This window comes from Orcinus orca, chromosome 2 (genome assembly GCF_937001465.1).
Source record: "Orcinus orca chromosome 2, mOrcOrc1.1, whole genome shotgun sequence".
In the NCBI taxonomy this organism is placed as follows: Eukaryota; Metazoa; Chordata; class Mammalia; order Artiodactyla; family Delphinidae; genus Orcinus; species Orcinus orca.
The window spans coordinates 102,157,276-102,181,823 of NC_064560.1; the positions used below are offsets into that span (position 1 = coordinate 102,157,276).

General features: G+C 39.5%; 2 protein-coding genes across 7 annotated transcripts in view; one reads left to right on the forward strand and one right to left on the reverse strand.

Annotated features, from left to right (window-relative positions):
• Nucleotides 1–20,503, reverse strand: part of TEX9 (testis expressed 9) — a 216,545-nt gene extending 196,042 nt beyond the window's left edge. For 2 of the 6 annotated variants that reach the window (XM_049706009.1, XM_049706013.1), the window contains exon 1: nt 4,902–4,964. In XM_049706009.1, the coding sequence (XP_049561966.1) occupies nt 4,902–4,949 (48 nt within the window). In that variant the 5' untranslated portion in view covers nt 4,950–4,964. Of the gene's footprint in view, nt 1–4,901; nt 4,965–9,488; nt 9,595–19,646; nt 19,852–20,485 lie in introns of those variants that run through there. The other 4 variants (XM_049706011.1, XM_033436974.2, XM_049706010.1 and 1 more) reach the window with 4 other exon arrangements.
• The window catches only part of RFX7 (regulatory factor X7), a 149,481-nt gene continuing 145,294 nt past the window's right edge, over nt 20,362–24,548 (forward strand). Inside the window, exons 1-2 of the mRNA XM_033436968.2 lie at nt 20,362–20,497; nt 20,671–20,833. Of these exons, the coding sequence (XP_033292859.2) occupies nt 20,673–20,833 (161 nt within the window). The 5' untranslated portion in view covers nt 20,362–20,497; nt 20,671–20,672. The remainder of the gene's footprint in view (nt 20,498–20,670; nt 20,834–24,548) is intronic.

Here is a 24,548-nt window from a genome sequence, read left to right on the forward strand (position 1 = left end):
CAAAAGCAAAAATAATCAAATGGAACTACAACAAACTAAAAAGGTTTTGCACAGAAATGGAAACCATCAACAAAATGAGAAGGCAACCTACTAAATGGGAGATGATAGTTGCAAAAGGGGTTAATATCCAAAATGTATAAAGAACTCACACAACTCAACATCAAACAAAAACAAGTAAAAATTGGGCAGAGGACATGAATAGACATTTTTCCAGGGAAGACATGCAGATGGCCAATGGACATATGAAAACATGCTCAACATCAATAATTATCAAGGAATAGCAAATCAAAACCACAAGGAGATATTACCTCACACCTGTCAGAATGGCTATTATCAAAAAGACAACAAATAATGAGTGTTGGCAAAGATGTGGAGAAAAGGCAACCCTCATGCCCCGTTGGTAGGAATGTAAATTGGTGCAGCCACTATGGAAAACAGTATGGAGGGTCCTCAAAAAACTAAAAATAGAACTATCATATGATCTAGCAATTTCACCTCTGTGTATTTATCTGAAGAAAATGAAAATATAATTCAAAAATATATATGTACCCCTATGTTCATTGCAGCATTATTTACAATAGCCAATGTGGAAATATGGAAGCAACCTAAATGTCCATCTATAGACAAAGGGATAAAGAAGATGTGAGATACATATATATTATATATCTATGTATTATATATATATAAGAGAATATTACTCAGCCATAGATATATACTCTATGTTATCACTTGCATGTGGAATCTAAAATACAAAACAACCCCTCGGGGGCAAAACTGCCCCTGGTTGAGAACCACTGCTTTTGACAAATTATTAAGCAGAGAGTATCTCATACTCCACTCTGAATCTGAATAACCACTGGCAAGAGATGATGATTCACAGAGACCATTTTAATCTTCTCATTAGTCATTATGATGCTTTTCCTATGCAAAAATAAAACTGACAACATTGCAAAAAATACAAAAATACAAAACAAGTGAATAAATAAAACGAAATGAAACAGACTCATAGATTCAGAGAACAAACTGGTGGTTATCAGAGGGAAGGGGAGTAGGGGGTTAAGCAAAACAAGTAAAGGGGAATAAGAGGTACAAACTCCTAGATATAAAATAAGTAAATCATAGGGATGAAATGTACAGCATAGGGAATATAGTCAATACTATTGTAATAACTCTGTATGGTGACAGATGGACTTAGACTTATTGTGGTGATCAGTCTGTAAAGTATATAAATGCTGAATCAGTATGTTGTACAATTGAAACTAATATAATATTGTATGTCAACTATACTTCAATTAAAAAATAAAAAGGAGGCTTCCCTGGTGGCGCAGTGGTTGAGAGTCCGCCTGCCGATGCAGGGGACACGGGTTCGTGCCCCGGTCCGGGAAGATCCCACATGCCGCGGAGCGGCTGGGCCCGTGAGCCATGGCCGCTGAGCCTGCGCATCCAGAGCCTGCGCTCCGCAACGGGAGAGGCCACAACAGTGAGAGGCCCGTGTACCGCAAAAAAAAAAAAATAAATAAAATAAATAAAATAAAAAGGAAAAAATGGATAAGGTAAAATAAATAAATAATAAAAGAAAGAAATACATTAAATCTGTAACTAAAATCTATCCCAAAGAAAATTCGAGTATAGATGACTTTACTGGTGATTTCTGCCAAACATTTAAAGAAAGAAATAATACCAATCTTGTACAACCTCTTTTAAGGAATATAGAGAGAGCACTTCTTCCTAACTCATTTTATGAGACCAGCATAAGCCTGATACAAAAATATACAAGGAAATTACAAGAAAAGAAAACTGCATAAGTGTACTTCTTATTAATTGATACACACATTAGTATAAAATATTAGAAAATCAGATCCAGAGAATATATGTACTACGTCATGACCAAATTCGCTTATTCTAGGAATAAAAAATGGTATAGGGACTTCCCCAGTGGTCCAGTGGTTAAGACTCTGCCTTCCAATGGAGGCCGTGGGTTTGATCCCTAGCGGGGGAACTAAGATCCCACATGCCATGGGGTGTGGGCAAAAAAATTTTTTTAAATGGTTTAAATTTTGAAAGTTAATCAATATAATTTACTTCTTTAACAAAAAGTGAACATTAAGGCCATATGATTACCTCAACAGATACAAAAAGGCATCCAGGGCTTCCCTGGTGGCGCAGTGGTTGGGAGTCCGCCTGCCGATGCAGGGGACACGGGTTCGTGCCCCGGTCTGGGAGGATCCCACATGCCGTGGAGCGGCTGGGCCCGTGAGTCACGGCCGCTGAGCCTGTGCGTCCGGAGCCTGTGCTCCGCAGTGGGAGAGGCCGCGGCAGTGAGAGGCCCGCGTACCGACAAAAAAAAAAAAAAAAAAAAAAAAAAAAGGCATCCAATTAAATTAACCACTAGTTCATGATAAAAACTCTCAACAAACTAGGAATAGAAGAGAACCTCTTTAATATGATTAAGTTTATACATAAAAAGTCTATTGCTCACATATTTAATGGTGAAATGTTGAGTGCTTTCTCCCTGAGCTCAGAACAATTCAAATACATTCGTTTTCATCATTTCTGTTAATTATTGTTCCATAGGTCCCAATTAGTGCAAAAGGGTACAAAACAAGAATTATGAGGTATAAATATTGGAAAGGAGCAAGTAAAAATGTAATTCCAGGTGACGTGGTTGTCAATATAGAAAAACTCAAAAAAATATGTACACTATTAGAATTAATAAATGAATTTAGGTAGGTCACTAGATACAAACTCAATATATAAAAATCTATTGCATTTCTATATATTACACTTGCAAAAACAATTAGTCAATAAAATTTTAGATACAACACTATTAACAATAGCTTTGGAAACGGTCTAATATCTAGGAATGAATCTGATGAAAGACATGCAAGATTGCTAAACTGAAAAATACAAAACATTGTAGGGAAAACCACAGAACACTTAAACAAATAGATAAATATACCATGTTCATGGATTTGAAGACTCTGTTTTATAAAGACATCAATTCTCCCAAAATTAATTTTTGGGAGAATTGCATTGACTCAATTGCATTGAGTCAACTGCATTGACTCAATGCAGTCACAGTCAAATTCCCAGCAAGGTTTTCTGTGGAAATTTATCAGGCAATTCTAAACTTTATATGGAAATGCAAGAGCCAAAAAATCAGGAAGAAGAAATTGTTGGAAGATTTACAATATCAGATACCAAGACTTAGCATAAACCTACAATATTTAAGATAGTGTGGTACTGGTGCAGTGATAGGTAAACAAACAGTGAAATAGAAGAGAGAGTCTAGAAACAGGCCCATGCCTATACAGTAACCTGATATACATCAAAGTTGCTACTGCAATTTTGTGGTAATGAGATTTTTTTTCAAAACTTGATGCTGGAGCAGTTAGATAATTCATACGTAACAAACTTTAACCCTATTTTATACCATTTACAAAACTTAATTCCAATTGGATTATAGGCCTAATATGAAAGGAAATCAATAATTTTCTAGAACAGAGGTTAGTAAATTTTTTCTGTAAAGTACAAGATACTCAATATTTTCAATTTTGTGGTCCACATGGTCTCCGTTGCAACTACTCAACTCTGCTGCTACAGCACAAAAGCAACCATAGACAGTACACTAACGAATTGGAATCGTTGTGTTCCAATAAAAATTTATTTACAAAAACAGGTGGCAGGCCACATGGGCCAGAGTCTGCTGACACGTTCTAGAAGATAACATAGACGAATAATTCCATGCCCTTGGGGTAGGCAGCGATTTCTTAAATAAGACCCAAAAAACCATGAACCATAAAAGATTTATAAATTCTGAAATTCTATTTATCGAAGTACACCATCAAGAGAGTGAACCAGAAAGTCATAGACCAAGAGAAGATATTTGTGATATATATGCATATATATATATATATATGCATGTTTATATACATATATCATAGATGTAGCATATATATCCAAAAAATATCTCATAGCCACAATATCTAAAGAATGCCAACAAATCAGTAAGAAAAAGATAAACAACACAATGAAGATAAACAGCTCAAACAAAATGAGAAAAATCTTGAGTGGGAGTTTTAGAAAACAGAATATCAGCATGGACATAAGTACATGAAAAGATATTCCATATGATTAGTTATCAAGCAAGTAAAAATAAAACCAGAATGTAATATCAGTATGGACTCATCAGAACGGCTAAAATGAAAAGAATTGACAATATGCAGTGGTAACCAGAATATGGAGCAACTGGAACTGGAACTTCCATATACACTAATGAAAGTGTAAATTGTTACAATTACCTTGAATCACTCTACTAAAACCTCCTCTACGACCCAGCAGTTCCAGTACTAGGTATATAAGAGAAATGCATGAATATCGCAGAAGGCATGTACAAGGCAAGCCATAGCAGTTTTCTTCCTAATAGCCCCAAACTGAAAATAACTCAAATGTCTATCAACAGAGGAATGGATAACTAAATTGTGGTGTATTCATACAGTGGGATACTATAAGCAATAGAAAAGAACTGATAACATGGATTAGTATAGTAGACATGATATGAAACTAAAAGAGCCAGACACAAAATTAGAACAAGCTGTATGATTCTATTTCTATGAATTTCAGGGACAGATAAAATAATCTGTGGTGGTGGGTACAATGGAGGACCACAATGGAGCATTCTAGGGAGCAGAAATATTCTACATCTTGATCTGGGTAGTGGTTACATGAGTAATACACGTTTAAAAATTCATTGGGCTATATACTTATAATTTGTGCACTTTAGTCTCAGTATGTAAAAACTCAAAAAAAAAACTTTAAAAAATCATAGAAATTTACAGGATATATTTTCACTGAAAGATTCAAACAACACTGAAATATAGAGACTAAAACATTCGTCTTACCTCTGTTTCCTGTCCCTCATTCTTGCTGTCCTCCCTAAAAAAAAACATTAGGTGATTCTACTTCCAAATTATTTTTTATACATTTACATGCACATATATATGTGCATATATATATATGTATATGCATATGTATGTGTAACATTAAAAAATTCACATCCACACTTCACAATAATTCTGTAATTTTATTTTTAGCCTAAAAATACATCTCTCAGCTCTTTCTGTCGAATACAGATCAGTCTCATTTTAACAGCTGCACAGTATTCTATTGTATCAATGTAACATAATTAATTAATTTCCCTACTAACGGATATATAAATTACTCCTAATTTTTCACTATTTGAAACAATGTTGCAACAAACTTTCTTAAAATTTCCTGGTGCACACAAACAAGTATTTTCTTTTTTGTGCACTATGAACAATTCTTTTGGCTGAAACAGTAGAAACAAAATTGCTGAGTAAAAGAAATTGTAGAGTAAAAATTTTGGTAAATTCTGCTAAATTGCTTTCTAAGAAAGTCTTACAAATTACATTCTGACCAACAGTATATGAAAATACCTGTTTCCCAACATTTTTATAAACACTAGATATTATCAATCTCTTACACATTTGCCAGTTCTAAGGGCAAAAAAAAAAATGCAATTCACTGTTATTTTAAATTACTTTATTCATTATTTACATTTCTCCTTATGGAAGTGGTTATTTAGATCCTTTGCACATGTTTTTATTAGGTTGCTTATATTTTTATTATCAATTTTGGGGTGTTCTTTATTAAATGTAATAATATATATTTTGAAAATATTTTCTCCTGGTTTGCCACTTTTAACTTTCTTTTTCTTATCATATAACATTAGCCAGGACTCTCAAAGCAATATTGAAAAAACTTTCATAGGAAAGCTTCTAATACTTCATTAGCTATGATGCTTGTGTATGCAGATATCTTTCATTAAAACAGAGAAGTTTCTTTCTATTTCTGGTTTGCAAAAGTGGTTTTCTTTCTAATCAACCTAGGGGCAGGACAGGAATAAAGACACAGACGTAGAGAATGGACCTGAGGACACAGGGTGGGTGAAGGGTAAGCTGGGACGAAGTGAAAGAGTGGCATTGACATATATATACTACCAAATGTAAAATAGCTAGTGGGAAGTAGCTGCATAGCACAGGCTTCTGTGCTTTGTGACCACCTAGAGGGGTGGGATAGGGAGAGTGGGAGGGAGATGCAAGAGGAAGGGGATATGGGGATACATGTATACATATAGCTGATTCACTTTGTTATACAGCAGAAACTAACACAACATTGTAAAGCAATTATACTCCAATAAAGATGTTAAAAAAAATAGATGTCAAATTGTATCAAACGCCATTTGTATCTCTTAATATTTTTTTTATTTTGAATGTAATGATTTGCATTAATATATTTTGAATTTTGAATCAGCCTTGAATACCTTAGATAAATAGCTTAGATAAATCCTTCTTACTTATGACATTTAAAAAATACATTTCTGGCATTAGTAAAGTGTTACTAATACCAATACTTAAGATAAAGTGTTACTAATACCAATACTTAAGATATCTGTATATCTTACAGATGTTCATAAGTGAGTGTACGCTTTTCTTGCCAGTTTTAAAATTCAGGCCATGTCAGCTCCAATGTAAATGAGTTAGAAAACTTTCTATTTTTTCCATGCTTTGGATTAACTAATTAATATACCATAGGGATTTTTTGTTCCTTACTTATAGAACCATCTTTGTTTGGTGACCTTTTATGAGAGAGCTTTGACTATGCTCTCACTGTTTTTATTGTTGTTGTTTTAAGGTGACTATTTCTTCATGGGTCAATTTTGGTGATTTCTATTTTCCAGAAATTATTTTAATCTAGAATTTTCTAATTTATTATCTTAAATTTTGTATTCATCTCAGATTTTTTAGAATCTACTCTATACTTATAATGTCCCTTTCTTATTTCAAAGGTTGATAATTCTGTCTCTCTTTTTTTTTTAACCTTGATTAAACATTCTAGACTTCTGATATTTTTGCTTCTTTTCAGATGATCAGTTTTAATTTTATTCAGATTAACTCTACTCCTTATTTCATGCATTTCTGGTTTTTTCTTTAGTAATACTTTCCTTATATATTTTTATTTTTCTTCCTTTAGCTTCTTGAACTGTATGCACGATTTACTTCCATTCAATCTTTTCCTATTTTCTAATGCATGCATCCAGGGCTATAAGTTTTCTCTGAGTATGTATAGATTTTGAATTGTATTGATCTCATTGTTCTTCTTGTTGTAGCAGCTAAATATACTGGCTCTGGACTATACTATCTAGGTTCAAATCCCAACTCTGTCATCTATGGACTATGTGCCCTTGGGCAGGTTATTTAACAGAGCTTTGTGTTTCAGTTCTTCATCTGTGAAATAGATGATAATGGAATCAACTTCTCAGGATTATTGTGACAATAAAATGAGACAATCCAGGTGGATCACTTACCACAAAGCTGGTTGTATAGTAATGTTTAATAAATTTTTGGTATTGTTATGTTTAAATAATTGATAGCTTCAGTTTACATTTCTTTTCATTAAAGTTATTCTAAGTTAAAGTTATTTAAAGGTGTGGGTTTTTTATTTCCAAGTTACAAAAATTGTATTCTTTTGTACTAACTCCAAATTTTATTGCAGTGTGATCAAAGAATGTGACCTGAATGATTTCTTATCTGGGAATTTATTAACATTTTCTTTTCTCTCTTTGTTTTAGAAAGTAGTTAATGTTGCATGTGTGTTAGAAGAGATTATGCATTCACCATTTATTGTGTACAGTCCTTTACACCTATTCAGTCAAGTTTCTTTATTGTGTTATTCAAATTCTCACTACGCTTGCTTCCTTTTTTCCTACTTTATCTGTCAATTTCTGGGTTGAAGTCTTCCAAAATAGCTGTGTATTTTTCATCACTACCTGTATTTCTATCAGTTTTTACTTTATACGTTATATTATAAACATGACTTTTGATGTTATATTGTTAGGTTTGTAAAGGTTCATTATTAATTGACCTTTTAGAACTTTCCTCTTATCTCTTCATCACACCTTGTCTCTGCCATCTTTATGCTGCATTCATCCAAAACAGGGGTGGCAGGCAGGCTAAATCTGTCCTGCTGCCTGTTTTGTAAATAAAGTTTTATTGGAACACAAACAGGCCCATTCAATACATATTATCTATGGCTGCTTTCACACTATAGCAGCAGAGCTGAGTAGTTAAGACAGAGTCTGTATGGACCACAAAGCTGAAAATATTTACTCTCTGGTCTTTTACAGGAAAAGTCTACCAGCATCTAATTAGATTTTAATTTTATGTTACTAATTTTTAAACACAGGCCATAATTAGACAAGTTAACTAGTTTCTTTCCTTTCCACTGTTTCTTGAATATCTTCACCTTTCTTGGATTCATTATTTATTTTATTAAAATTCATCCAAAAGTCAGTTATCCTTTCAAGGAATTTCTATTGATGATACACATCTGCTGAGTTTTCTTATTTTGAAAATCATGTTTTTAACCCCTAAGATCACTGTTTGCTTCCTTTCCACTAATGTAATAATGTCCTAATCTCTTTGAAGATAACTGTTAATTTGTAGCAAGTATATATTTTACTTATAGTTATATTTTTCTTAAAATAAGATGAAATTTATACTTACTTTTCATTTATCTTTCCACAGGTATTATTTCAGTATTTACTGAGTTTGTTGCCTCTACAAACTTAGGTTATTCTTACGTTGATTAATCTTTTACTTTGTAAATGAAAATTCCTTTTAGTGCTCTACTTCTTCTTAATGTGAGTTGACTCCGGTGATTATAGGACATACTGCTGGGCAGAGTGATTTCAGAGCGAGGGGTCTCCCTGTCCCTCCTGGAGTCCATTGCTATTATTCTATCTTTGGCTCCCAGGACCCACAGGCTCACTGCTTTAATCTGGGGACAATTCTAAGCAGGAAAAGGGAAGGAGATCAGCAGTCCAGCTGCTCCAACTGCTATATCTTCATTCATTGCTCTGGTCATTATGCTAGCACCCTCTACGCACTGAATCTGCTCTTTCTGAGATGGGAGCAGCCCTGAAATTGCTTCTAATCCTTTAGCAGTCTTAAGCTTAGGAGTATTTGAGGTTCAGGTGCTCTAATTTGTTTTTCCAAGAAAATTTTCCAAATTTTCTGATACACTGATGACACTTTTTTGTCCCCAGTCCTGTTACCAATTATTCCTCTCCCCCTTCCCCTTTCCCCCATCTCTCAACCTTTTCTGTCATTTCATAAGATTTGGTAGAGGTAAGCTTCCTTCAGTCTGACGTCTTGATTTAATCTTCAAACACAGGATTTTAAAACTAACCCTTTCAAAACACCATTAAATATAATTTATTTGTGGGTGGTAACTTATTATCTTACCATTTTTAAAATTTCAAAACATTTAAAAATATACTCAGAAAGAGCATCTACGACACAGAAAGAACATTGAAGCCCTACTTCAACAGCATCTCTGAGGGGACTCGAAATGAGAAAACGATGTTCACCAATTAGAGTGAAAAGGGGTACTTAGTCTTGAGTCACTTGCCTTTAAAAATAGCTTCGGTGGTCCATTCAATTAAAAAGTGTTCCTTCATGGGGGTGGGAGACACCGGTTGCTGCAAAGCTGTAATCATTTAGCATTTTCTGCCTGATAACAAATGACACATTAGGCAGCAATCAGTGACATCTGTGACATATTCAGTCAGAAAAATCTGACTAACAAGCTCATCCTGTTTTGGAATGCTACCCCCATCCTGCCATACCTCAATCCCTGCCTGCCAAGCAGCCTGTTCAGTTAGCCTGTTTATGAGCTAACTTTAACGGTTTTTAATCCTGATTTAAGGGAACTCTACCCAGAGCAGCTGGAAAACATAAACCTTGACGCCCCCCTCCCTCAATCACACACACACACACATTATCTGGGCTCTTAAGTCCCTGGGAAGAGTAGCTGGTCTCATTGGGCTTTCTTTCGGGACCTCAGAAGGGATACATATGGATGTGAAATGCCTATGAATACTCTGAGATTCCTCAATTGATTATTAACACTTTCCCTTCTTTCTCCATTTCCAGTGTTGGGTTTATTTGCAGGGGTTGCCTCTGTACATTCTCAGAACTCTCTGAGACAGCATTAGATGAATCTCAAAATTTTCTCTGCTTGGTGTAGGCCAAAAATTTTCCCCTTGCCATTAATGATGCCTATCTCACTATCAACTGTGCCCCAATTTCAACCTGGCAGGGTTTGAATGTCCTTCCACACTGATCAAAAAATCTCCTGTGGCAGCTGCCTCTGGTGCAGTGTGGCTTTGGATGACTAAGACCTGTGCTTTAACAGATTTTCAAGTGGTGGCACACAGTCCCTCGGCTGCTGGCCCATTTGATTTTCAGGGCCCCTGTTACTGTCAAGGTCCTTGTCCTCCACCATCATCCTATGTCTTCCCTTCCCTTCTCCACCTCCTCAGGAATATACAGGAAATTCACATTTATTTGGTTCTTACGAAGAATAAAACGTTGTGCTAGGTATTTTCACAAATATTTTTCATCAAACATTCAGCATAACTATGTAAGGGAGTCCTATTTCCCCATTTCTACCACTTTGAAACCAAGGCTCAGAGAGTTGTGAGGGACTTGTCTGGGACTAAAAAAGTGGCAAGGGGTATGGCTGGGATTTGGGTCCTGGACTCTCAGCTCCGAAGCCCAAGGGATGTTCCTGAGAGTGAGCCTCAAGCCTGGCCTGTCCAAGCGTGTGGATCTGAATTCAGATGAGAAACTGGAGGCTGAAGGGAGAACGTAGCTGACTCTTCTACTTAAAAGGAAGAGGGGGCTTCCCTGGTGGCGCAGTGGTTGAGAGTCTGCCTGCTGATGCAGGGGACACGGGTTCGCGCCCTGGTCCGGGAAGATCCCACGTGCCACGGAGTGGCTGGGCCCGTGAGCCATGGCCGCTGAGCCTGCGCGTCCGGAGCCTGTGCTCTGCAACGGGAGAGGCCACAGCAGTGAGAGGCCCGCGTACCGCAAAAAACAAAACAAAACAAAAAAAAGGAAGAGGGCTGGCCAAAGTACCTTTAAAACTGGTGAATCATAGCACCAGATGTCTAGCTGAACAGACAATATTTGGCTGCTTGGGAAATTTTTGTATAGTCACAGAGACATGAATTTTAAGTATGAATTAACTAAGTTCTTAGTACCTGCACTATTATTACGGACAAGCTATTGAGTTTTCTTATTAGCCCATTCTGCTTTTTCCTGCATCCTGCCTTTTTTTTTCTTGGCCTAAACAAAAGGAGTTCTCTCTAACTCAATAATTCAATTCAACAAACATTTATTATTTGGCTACTTTATGGTAGGGACTGTACTATATGTAGGAGATACAGAAAAGAATAAAAACATAGGGCTTCCCTGGTGGCGCAGTGGTTGGGAGTCCGCCTAACGATGCAGGGGACACAAGTTCGTGCCCTGGTCCGGGAAGATCCCACATGCCGCGGAGCGGCTGGGCCCGTGAGCCATGGTCGCTGAGCCTGCGCGTCCGGAGCCTGTGCTCCGCAACGGGAGAGGCCACAGCAGTGAGAGGCCCGCGTACCGCAAAAAAAAAAAAAAAAAAAAAAATTATAAAAACATACATCCTAACCACATATAGTTCACAATACTTGGAGCCAACGGTGGGGAGGGTAAGTACAAGAAATTGACAAGTAAGCCTACAATTACCATATAATGAGATAGTGTCTTTGATATAAGGCTGTGTGAGGTCCTAAAGGACCACAGAAAAGGGACAGCTAACTCAACCTGGGTGCAGGTGAGATGAGGAATGGATAAGGTAAGACTTTCAAGAGGACGCAATTCTTGACATTTAATTGAGCCCTTCAGATGGTCAGGACCATAACCACATGTGTAAGAATCTTTTGGAAGAGAGAGATCCACCCTAAAGTAAGGTAGCAATGGAAACCTTCTCCTGAGGATCTGAGGAAATAAACCACTTGCTAGAACTGCATTGGAACCTAAATGGACTTTTAGTTCCCTAGCTCTCTTCAAGTCTGTATGAAGTCACTTAGACTTTCTGCTCCTTGGTTTCTGGTCAGTTTTTCTGGATTTCCCCAAGGCCTGGCCAATAATCTGCTCTTCCTCATTTGTGCCCTCTTACTCTGGAGCTCCATCAAAAAATCTCCCGTTTCTATCCACCTCTGGGCCTATTGCTCCTACCATTACTAAGCAACTATCTTATCTTCTGAAAGCCTTTTCTGCTTGTCTTCTCACAGTTGCCTCTTACTTATTCCCTCTACTGGTTGCTGCTGCCTAATGCTTTCTGAGGTCTGCCTCGCTTGTGTCTCTTAGCTACTTTATTTTTTTTTTTACCGCCAACTGCCTAACTGTCTCTCTTTATCATATTCATATTCTCCAAGAAAGGAATCAATTTGTTAATTAATTACTAACCTCTTCCTTGAGCAAAGACCTTATATTTAGCCAGCTCACAGGTCACTGTCCAGCCAGGGGATTGGTTGCCCTTATGTTGGATGCTGAGCCCTGTTCCAACCACAGACCCAGGGTTACAAGTGACAAGGATGGAGGCTTACATCAGCTGAGCCCTTTAGAAGGTAGCTACAGAAGGCAGAAATCTGAGAGCTTGGCCAACTCAGGAGAATGATGCTAATAGGTACATTAGAGGCACTATAAATAGGAAAAACAAAAGATTTTTTAAAAACCCATACTAACATCAAACCACAATTCTTACTTGGTACAACTTCAGGTAATGGGGGCGGGAGGGAAGGATGAAGAAAAACAGGAAGTTCCTGGGAGTATGTATATTTATATACAAAAAAGAGCAAAGAAAATAAATATACCCAAGGAAAGGACACAAGTTGGCCTACTTCATAGGAAAGGATCTTTCCTGAGGTTCCGAAGAAGAAAGTCCACAGACTTCCTCCTCTTCTCAAATACATTAGGGATGACATAAAGAGTGTAGTGAATGTGACTGTTAGTTTTATGTGTCAACTTGACTAGGCTAATGTACCAGTTATTCAATTAAATGCTAACCTAGGTGTTGCTGTGAAGGAATTCTGTTAGATGTGGTCAACATCTACAATCATTGGACTTTAAGTAAAGGAGATTATCCTTGATATTCTGGGTGGACTCCATCTAATCAAGTGAAAGGGCTTAAGAGCAAAACTAAGGTTTTTCCTAAGGAAGAAGAAATTCCACCTATAAACTGCAGCGCCTGTTCCTGCCCAAGAGTTTCTGGCCTGTCAGCCTGCTGGCCTGCCTTACAGAGTTTGGACCTATTAACCCGCACAATCAGGCAAGCCAGTTCCTTTAAATTATATATTATAATAGAATAATTACAATAAATATTGTGATAAATATGTGATCATAATGAATATTACAAGAAATTTATAATATATTCTACTGGTTGTTCTCTGATACAACCCTGCCTTACACAGCGAGGACAGAAGCAGAGATTTGGAATTTGGTACCCAGCACAACCTTTATCATCAGCTATTCACTCCGGTTAGGCCAGTCTCCTGTTTGTCTCTTTAGTCATGCTGATTTTCCTGCTTCTGTTCACACTGCTTTTCCCTTCTGGCTTGCTGACATTCTCTCTCCCACTTTCACAAACTTCTTCCCTTTCCTTACACTCCAACTCTGTCCGAAGCCCTCCATGAAGCCACCTCTGTTTTACTTTTTTTTGGTCCTCCGTGAAGCCACCTCCATTTGCTCTTTGCTTTCTCTTAACTCCCTCAGCAGTTATTAGCTGTGCCATTCACTGTGATGCTTAATCTTACACATCTCGCTTAACACTGCTTTGTATATAGTATCCACCACTAGTTAGGTTTAAAGCTGTAAGTACAAATTTGGGCATGCAAGAAATGTCACGTTTCTTTATTGTGTTTAAATCAAATTAAATTCACGTCAGACTTAAATGATCCCAGCCTTAATTCCACTGAAGTAGAAGGAACTCCAATCCCAGTTATTACTGGGCTTCCCTCCGTTCTTCCCTAGAAATGCACTAGAGTCTGGAAGATTTATGTTGAGCCCAGAAAATGGGAGAAGATGGACTTTGACAACTTCATTGTTCAGGGATACATGGTCCCTAGAAGCCAAACAACAGCTCTGCTCCTAGACCAAGAGTGGTAGGGCGATCCAGCCTCCATAGGGTCACCATGCATCTGTCTGAGGTCTGGCTATCACTTGGGGTGATCGAGGAAACAGGGCTGGTGTCCCCACTACTGCAACCCTGAACTTTGACTCTCTTCCAGTTTGGGAAATTTTTTCATTTGCAACAGTTCCACCTACGCACAACCCCTCCTTCCTTCTCTCTCTTTCCTCCTTTCCCTCACCAGATGCCCCTACCTCTTGAACCCCCTAGCAAAATCCCTCTAGGAGCAAGGAACATGGAAGGCAAATTGCTGGGCACAACTCCAGGGGTAACAGCATCCTAAGGAGTTGTGGTCCAGGAGGCTTCAATTACAATGTGAGTGGTGCCCCCTGGAATGGTCTAATATGGAGCTCCTGTAAACTTCTTTCTGCCTAGAAACACAAAACTCCCTTGAAGCATGTTTGGAATGGAGAGGAGGGAAAATATAAGGGGAACATAAACCAAATTAATAGCTCAATAAATTATCCTGGCACACACTTATTTTTTTGTTTGTCCCCTGCATTTTCACTTCATGTTTAAAAATATGTGTGGGCTGATATGTCTATGTTCCAATTAGATTATGAACTTCTTGAAGATTAGAACAATACTGTATTTACCACTTATTTTTTTTAATTTTTTTTTGATTTATTGATTTATTTTGGCTGTGCTGGGTCTTAGCTGTGGCACGCAGGATCTTTGTTGAGGCATGTGGGCTCTTTAGTTGCGGCACGCGAACTTCTTAGTTGTGGCATGCGGATTCTTAGTTGCAACATGCATGTGGGATCTAGTTCCCCGACCAGGGATCGAACCCAGGACCCTGCATTGGGAGCACAGAGTCTTACACACTGGTCCACCAGGGAAGTCCCTTACCACTTATTTTTAAATCTTTCTGTAGTTTCAGCATAATAATTAGTATATAAGAGGGACTTAAATGTGTCTTGAACTGAGGAGTGATGAGTTTGTGGATTACTGACTAGGCTCTACCAGTTCAGACTGCACCAGTGCTGACCTCCTCATTGTAGGACTGGCTCTAGTGTCTTTTTACTGTCACTTTTAGGGTTAGGTAAATATGCTTTTCCTTTACCGGCTTCTGTTCATAGCTGCTGCTGGCCTGAATTTCCAAGATATCAAATTTCTACTTGGGACCTTTCTGGCCCCAAGTAAAAGTAAACATTTCTTTTAAAATTCAGACGGATGATATTAACTTGAATCTTCTTTCATAAAAAGAGAATGCAGGTCACAACATAAACGTGTATTGTAACAACAGTGGAAAATTTCTAAATGAAATCAAAGCAGTACCTGGCATTCATTTTCATAATACCTTTCACTTGAAGAGCCAAGTACATTACGAGAACTTTATCCCAATAATCCTTAGGAGTAAGTAAAGGGACCTGACAGAATGACTGGTATAGATAGGGTCACATAGCCAGGTAGTGACAGGGTTGTTAACACCTTGCTGCCTTACCCAGTATTTGAATAGTTAGGCTACTTCCCCTTAACAAACAATTGTTTTGATGATATAATAGAATATTTGCGCTCTAACAGGAGAAATCATATTTTCACATCATGCTAACATTAGTAAGTATGGCATGGAGAAAATTTAACCAAATTTGCCAATATGCACTTGGTTTTGAGCCTTCCAACCTCCCTCTTCTGTAATCTTGCTTCCTCTTTGTTGTCTTCCCCCTGACTGCCCTCACTTCCCTCCCTCTCATGCTAGTAAAAGACTGAAAACTCAATTACATTACAGCACTGGAACTTGATACATCAGCTCCCCTTGTACTACATGCATTTTGAAAGACAAGAGCTTAGTCCAAAGAAATTAATCATCACTTTCTGATACACAGAAAGTTTTTTTGGAGATGGAAAGCCTTCCTTCCCTGTTCCCTTAAATAATAACATGTAGATAATTACATATTCCACTTTCAGCTGCTAGAGGGAAAGTCTGCAATGGAAGAAGGCAGAGAAAGTAATGATAAAGGAAAAAAGGATGAGGGAATCCTTTGTTTTTAAGAGGGAAAGGAAAAGAGGGTAGAACCTGATCTTTTCCACATCTGTAAACCACCATACTTGGTGGAAATTAAATGTACACTTTAAGCACTTAACTAATATTAACCAATGATGAGCCTATTTGAGGCCTCATTTTGTCAGAACAATCGTAACTAACACAGAGTAACATTTAGTAAAATGGGCTGTGTCTCTCTCCCCTCCTTTCCCTCCCCTATACACTCCATTAAGGATCTGAGCACAGAGCTAACACTGGGTTCTGCATTATGCACTCATCTCATGTGCCCTTTCATGGCTTCACACCAGTGTTCATGCTGCTCCTTGACCTGAAAACATCTTCCCTCAGTGTACTGCCTGTTGAACTTCTATTCACCCGATGAGACCCCATTCAAATGATAGCCAAGAGGCCTTCTCCAAAAGCTCTTTTACCTTGAGCAGGACCAATCCCTCCCTCCACTATACTCATCACCTTGTGTAACTAATATATATTAATAGGTCTCTCTTCTCCCCAGAATGTAAACTACTTCAAGTTAGGACCAGGTCTTATCTATCTATCTATTTATTTATATTTTCAATGCCTGACACTCTTACGTATGGGGTATAATAAATGTATGATAAACATATGTACATAAACATATGTACTCCTTTAGTTTCATAAAGGAGACAAAGTTTAGACATGAGAGAGCAAGATGGTATAATGTACTGGGCTAAGAAAATTCAGGTTAGGTAACTACTCAATTCAACAAATATGAACACACAGGAGTAAGGAATTGTGTCCCGGGATTACTAAGATAAAATAAGGCTTCGAGGTACTCACGATCCACCTTATAGATTGTCTTTCTCTGTGTACAGCATTTCCCTGGTTTAGGTATCACCTTATGTGTTTCTCACAATAACCCCGTGAGATAGGTCATGATTTTCATTTTTATAGAGATGAGAACAGAGGGTTTGAATTCCTAGGTTTTCTGACTCTCAGACTGGAGTCTTTCTTCCCCACTACAATAGTGTTTCTCAAAATTTTCCACGGGAGTACACTTTCCCAGGGAGAACAGACTTATACTCCTCAGGGTTGAGAAACAAAAGCTCAAAATTTAGTGTATTCTCTTGAAAATTCATGTTCACTATAATGTTTTCCGCTACTTCTCACTGAGTCAAACCGAAGGTCTGAGGAATTCAGCCACATTGATTCTGGGTCCCTGAGGGACCTTAGTACAGAGTTTCATAACCAGAGGGGGGCAAACACAATTTCAGAAGCACCATGGCTACACTGCCACCTTTACTCAAGGTATCTGGGTTTGGCTTGAGTCCCCACCCACGATTTTGAATAACTTCATCAGATTTCTTTTAGGTTTCTACTGGTATAACCGTATTCACCGCCCTCTCGGAAGACGGTAACAAAACACACTCCACTCCCAGATTTTAAGTGAGCAGTGGGGGCTGACTCTTTAAAGCCTCCCTGCAAGGATGTCCATTCTGGCAATAAGATCTCTTAAGTCTGACATTATCTGCGACCCCTCTCATTGCTGGTTGAACCTAAGAGTCCCAGATGTCAACCCCCCCGTGGGCCCTTGAGGGTCCACAGGCTCAACACTGCCCTCTCGTCAGCACCGCCGCTAGAGGGCAGTTCAGGGTTGCGGCTCTGCTGTGCCCTCTAGTGGCTGCTGGGATGACATGCTCTTTTATGGAACCTATAAAACACTGAAAAATTGCAGTCGGGAAGTCAGCCTGTGTGACACCCGGTAGTAAATTTTAAAAGAAACGTCTTGGTTCTCAGCTTCCTTTTCTTAAGGCGTTTGGCAGTCTCAGATACATTACCCTTCTTGGATGAACCTCCTCCCTAGGGTCTCCCCCTCCCAGGGTGTGGCAACCTGGAGCCATCATTCTCTCTTGGCAAGGTAAAAAAATTAGAACCTGGGAGACTTTGCAACTTTCCCCAATGCCTTTTTACTCCCTCCATCTTCCCCATGGATATACAGCTTAGATATGCATTCAAGATTTTTCAGTATAACTTCATTTTCACCAAGGCTTGTAAGCTCTGGCATTAGACTTCAGGATTCAAATCCTGGCTCCCTCATTTACTATTTGGGTCACTTTAAGAATGTTAACCTCGCTAAGCTTCTGGTTCATCTGTAAAATAGGGAGACTAGTACTACATTATACAATTTGGGGATGACAATATATGGAAAGTGCTAGGTCGGTCTTGCACAGTAAAAAGTGCTCAGCAAACATCAGGCATTTTCATTCTTTAAAGCTTCTGTCTAGTGCACAGCACGTCTATCAATTTGGTACAGAAAAAAAGCCTGTTTTTACATAGAACATAAGGGTCCATTAGCAAAATGAATTCATAAACAACTAATATTTTCTAAAAATGGCTAAGCGAATAGTGACCCTAGGTTATGGAAAGGGGGCTTGTTTGTGTGGCAGAGTCAGTGCGGTGGGTTTCAGGGTGCAAAGGAATCCAAGGGGCTTCAAATCCTCATGGAGGAGCTGTCTTGCACGCAGGTGTCCTTCCTCCCTCCTACTCCTCCTGCTCCCACCACGTGCAAGAACTCAGGGGGAAGCTGGGAGTGGATTCTGTGAGTCAGGCCTGAGGGCACAGTGGTGCAAAAGCAAAAAGGTTCCAGGCCAAGGCAGGGAACCTAGAACTCCAAAGGCCAAGAAACCCAAGCCAATCAGATTCCCCACCCAGGAGGAGTCTAAAAGGTGGCAGGGACTCACTGCCCAAAGTCCAAGCACTGCAGGAAAGTGGCCAGAGAATCTGACAGGTAGAAACCTGATAGAAACTGTCAGAAAAGTTAAAGCAGAATAGCTCATAACACCCACAGGCCCATAGAAAGGTCAGTGTGAGCTGAGCAGCTGTTCCGTCTGGTGCCAGAGGCCTTGGCTGTAGTCTTCTACAACCAGGCAGTTTAGGCCTCCCTGATCAGCCCCACCTAGAAAAGCCAATTCTTCTGCTCTTAAAGGGGACTTGCATGTTTCTGGCAGGGAGTCTTACTCTTGGTGGGCAAAGCTAGCTCTTAAGGATGAGTAGCGTGGTAGGGGGCAGAGAGTACGTCCAGGGGTTCAACTGGCTCCGAAGGAAGGAGCTTGTGGCTGGAGCCTGAGCCTCCATGTTGTGAGAACTACACGCGTTTCTTTCCGAGGCAGGCAGGGGCCTTAGCTGCCAGGGACCCTGACAAGCCGCGACTTGAGCTGTGCCCGAGAGCTTGGGTTGGCTGGAGAGCGGTATAGAGGAGGAGGGAGGGCAATCCAGGAAAGGGGGTGGGGTGGGGAGGGAGGTGAGAGGAAGAGCACGAGCAAAGGCACGAAGGAAGAATGAGTCTGCGGCGCATTGAGAATGGCATGGAGACTTCACTGATTGGAGCCGGGAGTTCTTGCACGGGGATGGAGGCAGCTATGATTGGATAGCTAAAGTGGGGCCAGATTTGGAGGGCTTTGAATGCCCGACCGAGGAGCACTCAACCCAGCTCCTGCCTTGCGATTTCCGTTCAAGACTGAATGACCTAAAGGGTGGTTAATTCCAACGGGTGTTCTTCTTTGGGGGCTTCTGAAAAGTCAGCTTATGCTCTTACCTGCTTCAGTTCTCTTCCTTTACCCAAGGAGAAAGTAATCCTCACTTGCCGAGGGGAGGGAGGATAATGTTGATTGATTTCACTTTACTTGCTTGGAGGATGCAAAAAAAAAAAAAAAATCCCATTTCCACGCCAAATGTTAAATTTGGTTTCTCCTCCTCCTCCTCACGCAAGTTCTCTTTCTCTCGCCAGCACCTCCCCCCACGTTTTCCTGCTCTCCTCCACCAGCTCGGCCAGTCCCCTCCTCGGCCCCGGCGGCTCACGTTCCGGGCCCAGCTGGCCCGCGCCCGCCCTCCGCGCCCGTGCGCCCTCCGCGCCCGTGCGCCCCCCGCGCCCGCGCGCGTATCCCGCACACACTGGTTCACGCCCCCCCCCCCCCCCCCCCCGCGGCCGAGCGGTAGGTGTTTTGCCTTCTGCGCCGGGCCGCAGTGCGGCTGCGCGCACTGGGCTGCCTCCGGGGCTGGCAGGGCAGCGGTGGCCGCGGCGGCGGCGGCGGCGTGGGGAGTGGCGTGGAGCCGAGCCTGGGGCTGCAGCAGCGCGGGGCTGCCGGAGTAGAAAGCCCCGGGGGCAAGAAAGGAAGGCCAGGCCGCCAGGTCCCTGAGCAACCGTTCTCCTTGGATTTGGGGGAGCCCTGCCCCCCCACCTCGTGTTCAGACGCCCCCTCCTCACCCCCCCCCCCCAAGCCCCGGCCGCTGACGGGAGGAGGCGGCGGCGGCGGCGGCGGCGGCGGGGGGCTGAGGGGCGCCGCCATGCCTCTCCCGCGGTGAAGCGCCCCGGCCGTAAGGAGCCGCTCGGTCTCCCCGGTGATGTCCCCCAGGCGGCAGGCGAAAGCGACTCACTCGAGCCCTGGGGTAAAGGCCTAGCTTATCCAGCTTCCTTCCTCCTCCTCGTCCTCCTCCTCCTCTTCCCCTCCCCCCTCCTCCTCTCCCCCGACGTCCTCCCCTCCCCGTCTCTTCCCTCACCCTTCCCCGCGCCCCCATCTTCCCTCCCTCCCTCCCCCCCTGCCTCCCCCCCCCTCCAGCAGCGATGGCAGAGGAACAACAACAGCCGCCACCACAACAGCCTGATGCCCATCAGCAGCCTCCCCCCAGCGCCCCCAACTCGGGGGTGGCTTTGCCAGCCCTTGTGCCCGGGCTGCCAGGGACAGAGGCCAGCGCGCTGCAACACAGGATCAAGAACTCCATCTGGTAAGAGGATCCTCCATCGCTGGGGTAAAAAAGCCCAGGCACATTTCTGCTGCAAAGCGGGTGGGGGGCGGCGGGCAAGGGAGCCGAGGAGGAGGCTGATGCATTCATTGAATGGGGGTCTCCACAAAGTCGGGTGCATATTCATAGGACCTCTGGAGGTGTGGGGACTTTGCATCAGCTCCTGGGCTCCGGAGCCAAAAAATGCTTTTGCCCCCTCCTCAATTTCGAGTGCAGATAAACAAGTCATTTATGTTTTTCACTTATGTGTAAGAGGAATACGGGTCGAAATTAAGTCATGGTGCATGATGGTAGCATGAATTTGGGACTGAGGAATGTAAAATGTGTTTACTCCTTTTTGCAGTCATACTGGGAGGAAGAAGTGTATTGTGAATTTTCACCAAACAGACACTGTGCGTAAGAATATTAATATGCAGCACAAAACCTAATGTGTCTCTTCCTTCCAGTTGGTTTAGCTGCTGTTTCTGGATGTTTTTGCCTTCTTTATTCTGAGATTAAAATTCTCTTCCAGGGATCTTAATCTTTGCATTGATTGTGAAGAAAGGGTTTCTTTAGTATGAGATATTTTAAGGTGGTAGTTTACACAGCAAAGTGATTTTCTAATTTAAAAGGATGTGTTTAATTTAAAATAAATGTGTTGCCATTCCGTGTGTCTTTTTTTAGAAACCATGGATGAAATATCCTTTGCTATTCCTATACTTTCTTGTATGAGGATTTCCAATATTTCAACATTAGATTAAACTCTGAAAGACTGGTAGCAGTCTTTTAATAATTAAATACACTGACTTAAGTCTGTCCTCTGTTAGAGCCATTGCAAATATTCTTTGAACATGAACTTGCATTATTTTTGTAGGGTTCTTCATTAACTGACATGTTTTAAAAAGTGTACTGCTATTTTAAAAATGGAAAGCATTATTTGGAGTTTAGTCTAAGAGACTGCTTTTAATAGAAGTTTAAAAATAGAATTAAATGTGGTGTTTAAAAAAGCTCTGATTTTAAAAATGAGATTTTGCATGTTCATCATTGAATATGATTACTGAAATATCAAAACTCCTTTTTTTATATTGCAACTTAAAAAGTATAAAACAACTGGCCTTGCAGTACAATATTTACAATTTAAAAACAGTGACAATTTTTGAATAGAAAATTAAAGTTTGTTATATAGTAATTTCATTATTTTCTTGGCATACATCCATATTGTCATGATGATAATATGAAGTAGGTCAGTGCAGGCTTTAATAGTTTCATACTACACAGTAGTTGGCAGCTGAGTATCTTGCTTTCAGTTTTAATTTTAAAATGAAGTTTAAATATTTTAAAGGAGAATTTTTTAGGGTTAACAATAGTCCTGCTGTGACAGTTTGAATAGGTCAGATAAATAGGATTGCCTTGTGTGTGTGCGTGTGAGAGAGAGAGAGAGAAGGCTTTATTCTTCGATGGATGCCCTACCCCCTTTTAAAGCTGTAATTTAAAGGAAGAGATGCTTAATCTCCTTACCATCAAGGTTTCCAGAAACCAGGGTTTTTTTCCCCCTTATTAACTTGATGTAACTAGTGTCTCTGAAATCTGAATTGAGCACTTTGGTTTTTACATTCAGGTAAGGGACATCCAAGTTAAAGGACTAAAATCTTTTAAGAAAGGCAAATTTTGAAAGTTGAATTAGTAAGTATATGTTTTAATTTATTATGAGAACAGTAGGGGAAAGGAACCTTCACCTTATATTTTTAAAATATGAATAAGTTGTATAGGCAGTGGACTGAAGTGTTTGAATGATAATGATAGTGGAGTGGTGCTCTTTTGGTAAATCATGTGATTTAATTATTCTTTAATTGATAATTTATATTTACACATCCATTACAACTTAACTGCGCTGATTTTAATGTAAGAAAAACTTCTGAAGTACAGTGTGCTTCAGTTTTTGGTACTTGCTCTGAAAAGAAAAACTGACAACAAACACCTTAATCCCCAAATGTACAATTTTATAGCTTCATAAAATTGTACTGGCACACTTAGTAGCATTTAATTTTAAGCTTTAGAAATCCTATTTGCAAAAATTATTTCTTTATATTTAAAACTTTAGAATAAACAACGTTTGTGGATCATAAACAACGTTAGTGGCTCTATGTAATATATAGACTCATAGCCGCTGCTCCGCAAGACTGGATTTATGTTATTCATCAAGTGACTATATAAAATAAAGACATTAGAAAGTGAAATCTCCTTCACCACAATCTCTTCCTACGAAATAGTGTGTGTATGTGTATAAAATTAAAATGACTTTTAATAGGTAAGAGTACAGTTCTTTAGGTATCTCTTTTCATTTTTTTGAAGCAACAATATCTTTTTACCAATTATTTTATCACTTGATAATGTTCTGAAAGATTATCAGTTTTGTAGTACATCCTGTATCAACCTTTGGTATCATTACTAATGAGAATTTAAAATTGCATTAAACAAATGTGGCATTTAATAATTATCAAAAGGGTTTTGCATTTAGGTTGATCATAGTTTCTAAATAATTGGACTTGCAGGTCACAAACAAGTCTGAACTTGTCCTCCTATTTTACACATATACAGTATGTGATGTAGGCCTTTAGCTGGATAATGAATTATTTATTATGTCAGTTCATAATTAATCTATTCTGTTTAGTAAACTAAAATACTGTTAGATAAAAGTATGACCATGGTTATTTCAAGCATTAAAAATGAGTCTTTGGAAAAAATATTAAGTATTCAGAGTTGAAATCATGGTACTTAATGATTAACATCAGAAACCAGATTTCTTAAGAATTGGAAATATAATGTATTTTTAAGATAGTTCTACAAAATAAAGTTACTAACTTGATAACTTGATAGTCTTGTAGTATTTGTGTAATATATTTACGGGTATCTTCAGCTTAAGTCCAATGTAACGAGCCTGTACCTTTCTTGGTCTTCCTTATTCCCACTCCATAGACAGAGGTCCAGATCACTTACACAACTCACTTGAAAGGAGATTTATTTGCAGAGGTGTGTTTTAATACTGAATATGCTATAACATAGTATTTATATTTTGTAAGTAATAGAAAATAATAGAATTCTGATATAAACTTTTCATTAAAAAAGGAAAGCTAGTAAATCATGCATTTTTTCTAAATAAAAACTCATACTGGCAACCTAAAACAAAGCCACAATCTAACCTCACTGCAAACTTCTTTAACTTACATTGCACCCCTCTTTGGTTACCTGAAAAAAGAATACTGAAGCAAGTTTTTCCTTCCTCTTATCTCCCAGTGTCTTCCCAGTTTTAAAAAAAAAGAATGTTTGTATTTAATTTAGACCAAAAGAATTTAAGTGCTTTTCTTTTCCTTTTTAAAGCAGTTTTTCCTGAAACTCTGATAGAATAAAATTACTGTGGAAAAATTGCATTTGAAATCACTCTGCCTGTTTGTGATTAGTTATGTTTAAGAATAATCATACCTGCATGTTTGGGGGTGATTACTATATTTGGAATTAGACTGTCACGTAGACGACAAACATTTACCTATAAATTCAAAAGAAATCATGATGTTTCATTGTAGAAAATGTTCTAATACTGTATTTACTCAACAAACAAATTCAGGGATTCTTAAAAGAATTCATTATTATCAGTTATTATTTTTATTTATGTAACTATTTGCAAGTAAGACCTTAAAAACCATTTTTTTAAAACAGTTCT